The 10,715-nt window shown below is 42.7% G+C and overlaps 1 protein-coding gene across 1 annotated transcript in view; it reads right to left on the bottom strand.

Annotated features, from left to right (window-relative positions):
• LOC125047598 (atrial natriuretic peptide receptor 1-like) overlaps positions 1 to 9,253 on the bottom strand; it is a 44,561-nt gene extending 35,308 nt beyond the window's left edge. The window contains exons 1-3 of the mRNA XM_047645878.1: positions 9,167 to 9,253; positions 8,508 to 8,663; positions 4,559 to 4,569 (exon numbers count right to left, since the gene is read on the bottom strand). Of these exons, the coding sequence (XP_047501834.1) occupies positions 4,559 to 4,569; positions 8,508 to 8,663; positions 9,167 to 9,253 (254 nt within the window). The remainder of the gene's footprint in view (positions 1 to 4,558; positions 4,570 to 8,507; positions 8,664 to 9,166) is intronic.
• Positions 9,254 to 10,715: the final 1,462 nt, after the last annotated feature.

The raw sequence follows: 10,715 nt of genomic DNA, 5'->3' as shown, positions 1-10,715 counted from the left end.
TATTATTATTGTTGTTGTTGTTGTTATCATTGTTGTTATGAATATTATTAATACTTTCATTATCATCATTTTTATCAGTCAAAGTATAAGAAGCATCATTATTAGTGTTATCATTGTTATCATTATTATTACTACTACTACTATTACCATTATTATTTTGTTTTAATAATAATCTTTTTTTACATTATCATTATTACTTTTTTATTATTATTATATCATTATTATTATCATTATCATCCTTGTTACCATTGTTAAATAATCATTAATAATCATTATAATCATTATTATCATTATCATAATTATAATACCATTATTATGATAATCATTATTATTATTATCATTATTATTATTATTATTATTATTATTATTATTATTATCATCATTATCATCATTATTTTTATCACCTTTATCCTTATTATTTCCATTATTATTAATTTATCTTCGTTGTTTTTAGTTATTGTTAATAATGTTATTGTTATTTTAGTATCATTTTTACGATAATTATTATTATTACATTTATCCCTATTATTATAATGATTTAGTATGATGATCTGATGAAAAAAAATTATAATGGTAAGTATAATAACAATGATAATAATTACAATAATAGGACTTATAATAATGACGATAATGAAAATGATAATAATGATAGCAGTAATAATAATAATAATAATAATAATAATAATAATAATAATAATAATAATAATAATAATAATAACAATAATAATAATTATAGTATTAATAATGATAATAATAATATTAATAGTAGTAATAGTAGTTATGATAATAATAATAATAATAATAATAATAATAGTAATAACAACATAATGATAATGAAAATTATATATTTATATAAAGACTGATAACAACAATAATAAAAATAATAATAGTAATAATATAATAAGAAGAAGAATAAAAAGAAGACCATAGGAAAATTAAATTATAATAATGACAATAAAATAATGATAATAATGACAATAAAATAATGATAATAACAGTGATAATAATAATGATAATGATAATGATAAAAATCCTGATAATTGTAGTGAAATCTGGGTTTAACATAGAGAGAGAGAGAGAGAGAGAGAGAGAGAGAGAGAGAGAGAGAGAGAGAGAGAGAGAGAGAGAGAGAGAGAGAGAGAGAGAGAGAGAGAGAGAGAGAGAGAGAGAGAGAGAGAGAGAGAGAGAGAGAGAGAGAGAGAGAGAGAGAGAGAGAGAGAGAGAGAGAGAGAGAGAGAGAGAGAGAGAGAGAGAGAGAGAGAGAGAGAGAGAGAGAGAGAGAGAGAGAGAGAGAGAGAGAGAGAGAGAGAGAGAGAGAGAGAGAGAGAGAGAGAGAGAGAGAGAGAGAGAGAGAGAGAGAGAGAGAGAGAGAGAGAGAGAGAGAGAGAGAGAGAGAGAGAGAGAGAGAGAGAGAGAGAGAGAGAGAGAGAGAGAGAGAGAGAGAGAGAGAGAGAGAGAGAGAGAGAGAGAGAGAGAGAGAGAGAGAGAGAGAGAGAGAGAGAGAGAGAGAGAGAGAGAGAGAGAGAGAGAGAGAGAGAGAGAGAGAGAGAGAGAGAGAGAGAGAGAGAGAGAGAGAGAGAGAGAGAGAGAGAGAGAGAGAGAGAGAGAGAGAGAGAGAGAGAGAGAGAGAGAGAGAGAGAGAGAGAGAGAGAGAGAGAGAGAGAGAGAGAGAGAGAGAGAGAGAGAGAGAGAGAGAGAGAGAGAGAGAGAGAGAGAGAGAGAGAGAGAGAGAGAGAGAGAGAGAGAGAGAGAGAGAGAGAGAGAGAGAGAGAGAGAGAGAGAGAGAGAGAGAGAGAGAGAGAGAGAGAGAGAGAGAGAGAGAGAGAGAGAGAGAGAGAGAGAGAGAGAGAGAGAGAGAGAGAGAGAGAGAGAGAGAGAGAGAGAGAGAGAGAGAGAGAGAGAGAGAGAGAGAGAGAGAGAGAGAGAGAGAGAGAGAGAGAGAGAGAGAGAGAGAGAGAGAGAGAGAGAGAGAGAGAGAGAGAGAGAGAGAGAGAGAGAGAGAGAGAGAGAGAGAGAGAGAGAGAGAGAGAGAGAGAGAGAGAGAGAGAGAGAGAGAGAGAGAGAGAGAGAGAGAGAGAGAGAGAGAGAGAGAGAGAGAGAGAGAGAGAGAGAGAGAGAGAGAGAGAGAGAGAGAGAGAGAGAGAGAGAGAGAGAGAGAGAGAGAGAGAGAGAGAGAGAGAGAGAGAGAGAGAGAGAGAGAGAGAGAGAGAGAGAGAGAGAGAGAGAGAGAGAGAGAGAGAGAGAGAGAGAGAGAGAGAGAGAGAGAGAGAGAGAGAGAGAGAGAGAGAGAGAGAGAGAGAGAGAGAGAGAGAGAGAGAGAGAGAGAGAGAGAGAGAGAGAGAGAGAGAGAGAGAGAGAGAGAGAGAGAGAGAGAGAGAGAGAGAGAGAGAGAGAGAGAGAGAGAGAGAGAGAGAGAGAGAGAGAGAGAGAGAGAGAGAGAGAGAGAGAGAGAGAGAGAGAGAGAGAGAGAGAGAGAGAGAGAGAGAGAGAGAGAGAGAGAGAGAGAGAGAGAGAGAGAGAGAGAGAGAGAGAGAGAGAGAGAGAGAGAGAGAGAGAGAGAGAGAGAGAGAGAGAGAGAGAGAGAGAGAGAGAGAGAGAGAGAGAGAGAGAGAGAGAGAGAGAGAGAGAGAGAGAGAGAGAGAGAGAGAGAGAGAGAGAGAGAGAGAGAGAGAGAGAGAGAGAGAGAGAGAGAGAGAGAGAGAGAGAGAGAGAGAGAGAGAGAGAGAGAGAGAGAGAGAGAGAGAGAGAGAGAGAGAGAGAGAGAGAGAGAGAGAGAGAGAGAGAGAGAGAGAGAGAGAGAGAGAGAGAGAGAGAGAGAGAGAGAGAGAGAGAGAGAGAGAGAGAGAGAGAGAGAGAGAGAGAGAGAGAGAGAGAGAGAGAGAGAGAGAGAGAGAGAGAGAGAGAGAGAGAGAGAGAGAGAGAGAGAGAGAGAGAGAGAGAGAGAGAGAGAGAGAGAGAGAGAGAGAGAGAGAGAGAGAGAGAGAGAGAGAGAGAGAGAGAGAGAGAGAGAGAGAGAGAGAGAGAGAGAGAGAGAGAGAGAGAGAGAGAGAGAGAGAGAGAGAGAGAGAGAGAGAGAGAGAGAGAGAGAGAGAGAGAGAGAGAGAGAGAGAGAGAGAGAGAGAGAGAGAGAGAGAGAGAGAGAGAGAGAGAGAGAGAGAGAGAGAGAGAGAGAGAGAGAGAGAGAGAGAGAGAGAGAGAGAGAGAGAGAGAGAGAGAGAGAGAGAGAGAGAGAGAGAGAGAGAGAGAGAGAGAGAGAGAGAGAGAGAGAGAGAGAGAGAGAGAGAGAGAGAGAGAGAGAGAGAGAGAGAGAGAGAGAGAGAGAGAGAGAGAGAGAGAGAGAGAGAGAGAGAGAGAGAGAGAGAGAGAGAGAGAGAGAGAGAGAGAGAGAGAGAGAGAACCAAAATTTTTTTCCATTAACATTATCATTGCTATAATAATAATTACCCATTACTGTATTTTCATTATTATTATTACGGGGGACTTTAAACCAACTCCTTTTTTTTCCATTTTTTTTTAATCGTCTTTACTTATTTTTTATTTCCCCCATTATTACGATTTTCCTTTTCATGAACATTATTTTTTTTAAATTTTTTTTTATTATTTTTTTTTATTATTATTATTTCATTTTTTTAATTTTTAAATAAATTATTTTTATCTTTCATCATCTTCACCCCAATTCTTTTTCTTTTCCATCATTTTTTTTCCCCCTTATCATTATTTTTTTAAATTAAAAATTATTATTTTTTTTAAATTTATTATTATTTTTTTTCATTTTTAAATTATTTTTTTTACCTTCTTTTTCTTTAATTTTTTCCCCCTCATTATTTTTTTCCATTTTTTCTTTTTAAATTCTTTTTTCCTTTAAAAAAAACCAACCCCTTTCCCCACCAACCAAATTGGGGGCCGGGGGTTTGAAAAAAAAAAAAAAAAACACTAAATCATATAAAAAAACTGGTTGGCCCTTGGGGAAAAAAAACTTAATTTTTCAAACCCAAAAAATTTAAAAGGGGCCAAAATTCAAAAGGTTCAGAAAATAATTTTCAAATGAGGGGGGTTTTACTCAAAATTTCCTAGTTTTCCTTATTAAGGGCCCTTTTAAAAAATCACAAGATCGAAATAATATCAAAAAAAAAAAAAAAAGGGAAAAAAAAAAAAAAGGAAAAGACCCTAATATTTCAAGACCAAAAAAAACGGGGGCACTGGGAAAGATCCAAAAAATTTTAATTTCTACCCCCAAAAAAAACCCAAAAAAAAAAATTTTCATATAAAAAACCAATGTTTGGATTGGGCCAAAGGGACATACAGGGGGTTTCTCAAAAAAATTTAAAGAAATAGATTTTTTTGGGAACACTTATTCTTTGTTTTTACCTTTTAAAAAATTTTGGTTTATTTTGAAAAATCATAGATGGGGGAACTTCTTATTTTATTTATATAATTTTTTTAATTAATATGTAAAAAAACCCAAAAAACCGGGGCCCAATTTAAAATTTTCTTTTTAACCAAAAATTATTTAGGCAAGATACTGGGAAAGGGGAAACTCGGGGGTTTTGGGGCCTACCTAGGGGGGCCCTTTGGGGGGAACCGCGGGGGAAAACCCAAAAGCCCAAAAAACAAAGGGCCCCGGGGCAGAGGGGGGGAATGCTAAACCGGGGGGAATTTCTCTTTACGGTTTCTTTTTTGGTAGGGGGGGGTTTCCAGGAAACCCCCGGGCTGGGTAAAAGGGTTACTCGGGGGCCCTTTGGGTGGGGAAGTCGGGGGGCCCGATTTTTTCGTCCTGCCCAAAACCCTTTCCGGGGGCGACTTTCGAGTGAGGGGTTGGGGGGGGGTACCGGGGCGTGGGGGGTTCCTTTCCCAGGTTTCTTGTTTCGGGAGGTCAGAATGAAAGGTTTTTGAGGGGGGGAAGTTGGGGGGACCGGGGGGGGGGGGGGAGGGGGGGGAAAAAGGGGGAAAAGAGGGGGAAGAAGGTGAGGGAGGGGGGCGGGAAAGGGAGGGGGAGGGGGAAAGGAAGGGGGGGGGGGGGGATTTTAAGGTAAGAGAGGGGAGGAAGAGGGGGCCAAAAGGGAAAAATTAAGAGAGGGAGGGGGAGGGGGGGAGAGGGGAGGGAGGGGGAAGGGGGAGAGGGGGGGAGGGGGGGAGGGGGAGAGAGGGGGGAAGGAGAGAGAGGGGGAGGGGGAGAGGGGGGGGGGGGGGGGGATAAAAGGTAAAGGAATGGGATAGCTGGGGCCCCCAGTTTAGTTTTAGACGGGATGAATAAAAAACCAGGGGGTTTAAAAAAATTCAAGGGGGGTTAGGGGGGAATCCCGGGCGGGCGAATAAAATTTGCTTTTTTTCCTAAGGTAATAATTTAAAAGAAAAATTTTTTAAATGGGGGGGCCCCGGGGAGATCCCCCAAATTTTAAAAGTGCATCGTATATGCTTCTCAGTCCTGGGCGGGCTAAATTTACAGGGGGGCTTTTTTTGTGCACCCCCCCCCCCCCCCCCCCCACAAAAACCCACCCCCCCACCCCCCCCCCCAAATTCCCTCCCTTTTTTCCCCTTTACCCGGGGGGGGTGGGGGAGGGCCCAATGGGGGGGGATATTGGGGGAAAATTGCAGTGGGGAAGTATAAAAGGAAAGTGGGGGAATTTAAAAAACCAAAAAAAAATTTTGCGGGGAAAAGGTCGGGCCCCTTTAAGGGGGGGCCCTGAAAAAATTTTTCCTCCCCTTGTCCCAGGGCCCAAATGGTTTCATGGGGGGAACCGAGGCCCCAAGGAGGGGGGGGGGGTTGCCCCTTTAAACCCCCTTTTTTATCTTGGGGGGCTTTTCTTTTATGATGGGGGTTTGGAAAGGGGGGAATAAGGGAAATTTGAAACCCAAAAAAAAAATTCCCTTTTTTCCACACCGTTAGAAAAAAAAAACACTTTTTCGGTCTACAAAGGGGCCCAGGGGGCCGGACCCCCAATTTTTTTCCGGGGGCCCTTTTTTACTAAAAAAAGGGAAAAAAGGAAAAACACTTTAAAAAACCTTGCAGAAAAAAAAATTTTAAAGTCTCTAAAACAAAAGAGGGTTAGGGTTTCCCCCACCCCCCCAAAAATCGCGTGCTTTTGAAGGAAAATGCCATCTCCCTGGGGTGGAGGGGAAAAAAAAAAGGGGGAAACGATTTTCCCCTTTTGGGCGAGGAGGTCTTGCGCCCCAACAATCAAAAATTTGAAAACGGAGTTTTTCCGGTTTTCCCCGGGGGTTTTTAGGCGTGGGAGATGGAAAAGGGGGAATTTGAGAAAGTTCTTTTTTTCTTTTGGCATTTTTATTTTGCTGAAACGAAATTTTTTTTCCCCTTTCCGGGAATTTTCCCTCGCGAAATTTTCCCCCCGGGTTTTTTTTCTGCCCCCCCTTTTGCGGGTAAAATTGGGGGGGGTAAAAAAAGGGAGGGGGGGGGGGGGGGGGGGCGCGCAAAAAAAAAAAAAATTTAAAAAAACTTTTAAAAAAACCCCGCAGTAGGAAGAAAGGGGAAAAAAAATCCTTTTCCGCCTTTTTCGAAAACTTTTTACGGGAAATATACTAAACCCAACCCTTTAAAATAGTTTTTTAAAAAATTAGAAGGGGGGAAAAGGTCCCGCCAGAAAATTCCGGAAAAAAACCCTCTAAAAAAAAAAGGGAAGGGGTTATTACCTGCCCGGGTGACCCCAAAAATTCAAAAAAATTTTCGGGGCTGGTGTTCAGGGAAATTTTCGTTTTTTTCCGAGGGGGGGGGTTTGGGGTTTGGGGGGAGGGGGGGCCCGATGAAAAGGGTTTTTTCGGGTTTTTGAGTCCCCGGGGGCCGAAGTATTTGGCCACCCCAAAACACCTTTGGAGAGGGGGCCCAGGGGGGTTTGGGGAGGGCCGCGGTTTTTCCAATTTGTTTTTGGGGAAAGGCCCAAAGCAGGGGGCCGGGCCACCCGCCCCCCCGGCGTCTTTCTCGTTGTTTTTCGCTCGTCGGGGCTGTTGTTTTTTTATTTTTTTTTTATTTTGGGGCCATTACTTTTCCATTATCATATTTTTTTACCCCCGGGTAAAAAACATTTCTTTAAATTTATCATGTTTAAATTCCAGTTCATTACTTTTTTTCCGTTTTTTACCCAAATATTTTTTATTTGAAATCTTTTGGTTTTTTTAATTTTGGGGGTAGTTTTTTAAATTTTTTGATAGTTTGATTTTATCTTTTGATTTTTAAACGGGTTTGGGGCAAAACCCTTTTTTTTAAGGTTTTTGGGGGGGTTTTGCTTTTTTTTTCTTGATTTTTTCTATTTTATCCTTTTTTAATTTTTTGGGGTTTTTAAGGGCCTTTTTTATAAATTTTCATTTATCGTTCAAATTTTGCTTTTTCCCCGGGTTGGGGAAACCCAAAACAAACTTTTTTTTTTTTTTTTAACTTTTTTCCAGTTGGGGGTATTTACATCTAACAAAACTTTCTTTTTTTTCCCTTCCTTTTTTCCCCTCCCCCTTTCCCCCCTTCCCCCCCCTTTCCCTTTCCCTCCTTGGTTTCCCTTTTTTGGGGGGGGCCTTCCCTTTCTCCCTCCTTTTGGGGCCTTCCCTTTTTTCCTTGTTCCCTTTCCCCCTCCTTTGCCTTCCCCTTTTTTTGGCCCTTCCCCTTTCCCTCCCTCCCCCCCTTCTCCCTCCTTGTTTTTTTTCCTTGGGTTTCCCCTTTCTTCCCCTTCCCGGGGCCTTTTTTCCCCCCTTTGGCCCTTCCCCTTTCCCCCCCCCTTCCCTCCCCGGGCCCCCCTTTTTTCCCCCCCTGTTTTTTCCCTCCCTTTTTCCCCCTCCTTTCCCCCCCTTTTTTTTCCTTCCCCTTTCCCCTCCCGGGGCCCTTCCCTTCCCCCCGGGGGCCTTTTTCCCTTTTTTTTCCCTTTTTTTTTCCCCCCCTTTTTTCCCCCCTTCCCTTTTTCCCTTTTTTCCCTTTTTTTCCCTTCTCCCCCCTTTCTTTTTTTTTTTTTCTCCCTTTTTTTTTTCCCTTTCCCCTTTTTCCCTTTTTTCCCCCCCTTTTTCCCTTCCCCCCCTTTCTCCCCCCTTCCCCCCCTTTCCCCCCTTTCCCCTTCCCCTTTTCCCCCCTTTTTCCCCCCTTTTTTTCCCTTTCCTTTCCCTTTTCCCTTTTTCCCCCTTTCCCTTTTTTTTCTCCCTCCCTTTCCCCTTTTCCCCCTTCCCCCCCTTTTTCCCTCCTTCCCCCCCTTTTTTTCTCCCCCCTTTTCCCTTTCCCCCCTTTCTCCCCCCTTTTTCCCCCTTCCCCTTTCCCCTTTTCCCCCCCCTTCCCTTCCCTTTCCCCCCCCTTCCCTTTTTCCCCTTTTTCCCTTTTCCTTTCCCCTTTCCCCTTTTTTTCCCCCCCCCTTCCCCTTTTTCCCTGTTTTTCCCTTCCTTTTCCCCTCCCTTTTTCCTTCCCCCCTTTTCCCTTTTCCCCCCTTTTCCCCCCTCCCCCCCCTGTTTTTCCCCCTTTTTTCTTTTTCACCGGGGGTCGATGGTTTTTTTCCGGGCTTTGGCCCCTTTTATTTGGTTTTTACTCGGGGGGGGCCCTGGGGGGCCCGGGTTTGAGGGAAAGTTCGGGGTTTAAAAGGGGCCCCCATGATGGGGATGAAGGGCAGCAAGAGGATCTGCAGCAGGTGAATCTGTTTCCCGCGACCCGTTGTAGGATCCAAACCGCAACATCCTGTCTTAACCTTGAAGGGCAGGGGATATGGCGTTAGGATTAGTGGATTGGAGGATTGTATTAGTATTTAAGTATTTTTCGTAGTTACTAATCGTGAGATTGAAGCGGGTACTCATACTATTTCGATGTTTTTTTTCCAAATTGAAAACACTAATGACTAAGATCAACGGCACCAAACGCAGAATAAAAATACGGTTATGAAGACGAAAAATTCACAAGCAAAACGCTTTATATTGAGTGAAACTGCCAATGTGCACACTGTGCATTTTATCTTTTGCTAGTTATCTTTGGATGATTGAAATTCATATACCTAAAACAATATCATATGCTTTGTTAAGTTTAATTAGTACTGCTGCGTTTGTAAGCAGATACAAAGTCAGTCGAAAGGCAGGAGAGAGAAAAGCAAAATGACAATAAAGGAGTTTCGATCCCATGGCTCCCTAGGAGTGAATTCTGAGGAACATCATCGGATCACGTTGGCTGCCATTCCCTCATCGTTATTCGCTCTCTTACATAGGTATACATTTGCCACAGCTTTCTTTCTCTGAGAATCTTGTAGGCTGTCTCTATAAGGTACGCAGAAGGGGAAAGATCATTCATCCTTGATATCGATGTATGATAAGATTTTTGTTTCTGCTTTTCTTTGAGAAAAGGGTACTTATATTTTTACATGAATGTTAGATGGAATGGTCTTTTATTATAACTTTAATGTCTCCATAAAAAGAAAGATGACTCTTTCTTTCTTGTTTTTGCTATTATAGTCACGTTGCATTTTGAAAACCTTTGTTGTGATTGCGATGTGCGATAACTCCCTAGCATTAATGGATTTGAGATTTTTATTTTTCCACTACGCCTTGCCTCTTCCTCTTGCTTTCACTGAAACTGCAGAAACTTGCTCAGAGTCATCAATGCATACCATGTCAGAGGTGCAACTAGGGGGGCATCAAGTAGCCTGTTAACAGAGGCATATCTGTAACCATTTCCCGACTCAGTTTTGTATCCATGGCAGCTGGATTGATCTAGGATTGCAGCTGCCACAGGGAAGCAACGAGCCTAACCGGCGGCCCCATCTGCGGGAGGTGCATGCTCGCGCTCCAGGAGGCAAGTGCAGCAAGGAGGCCTCAGATACATCACCCCAAATGACTTTACGAAGGCTCACTGCGCCTAACTAGCTCAGGGGTAACGCGCAGACTTCCCATTCGCTGGCCTGCCTTCCACAAGACATTCCTCTGCCACCGACCCTTTGATGAGCAGGTGGCCTGTCGTAGTCATCCTGCTTACAGCACTCCCACCCGGATGAAGAAGGCCTTGGGACGAAAAACATATTAATGTATGCACTGCATTGCTAGCGCTGCCTCTTCGCCCTGCCACTCATTGGCGACCTTCAGTGTCTGTCATAACACTGAGCCATTCCTAGTGTTCGTTACTTCTGCCAGAAGAGATCCGGTCCAAGTGTGAATTGCGGACACCCAAGGATCCTTATGCGACATCTTCCATTAGCCACGTGGAGGAAGCATAGATATGGCAGAATGGAACACAGATGCATCGTAACGATTCTCTTAGTTATCTGCATTAAGTAATTTCCATCGTGTAAATGACACAAGGATCTCGGTGTATTCTAGTCTCAGTTAGAACAAAGGTCTTCTCCCTTTTGGTCCATGACTTGGTAATGTCAGGTTATGTCAGGGAAGCAACAGGCCTACCCGGCGGCCCCAGGAGGTTAGAGCTGCCGAACACAGGTGGGAAAAGTAGACTAGTTCATTCCGTATGGAGGCCACGCGAAGAGATTATTACAGTGTTTCTAAAGCAGGGGTCTTTTGGCATTATATGTCTTCGAAACCTAAATCTGGTCAGAGCTTACCGCCCTTACGGCCAGACCAAGGCGAACTATCTGGGAACAAGACAAATCAAACCTAATGTATTCTTTGACCGGGATTTTTAGCACATCAGTATGCAGTGATAAAGGCTCCGGGACTGATTGGTGGAACCGAGCCCTAAGCTGCAGAGGCACTACGGAAGGGGCCAACAAAACATCAGAAAACAATTGAGCTGCATGGCCCTG

This window comes from Penaeus chinensis, chromosome 41 (genome assembly GCF_019202785.1).
Source record: "Penaeus chinensis breed Huanghai No. 1 chromosome 41, ASM1920278v2, whole genome shotgun sequence".
Taxonomy (NCBI): domain Eukaryota; kingdom Metazoa; phylum Arthropoda; class Malacostraca; order Decapoda; family Penaeidae; genus Penaeus; species Penaeus chinensis.
The sequence above is the reverse complement of the archived record's forward strand: the minus strand, read 5'-3'. Positions and strand labels throughout refer to the sequence as shown.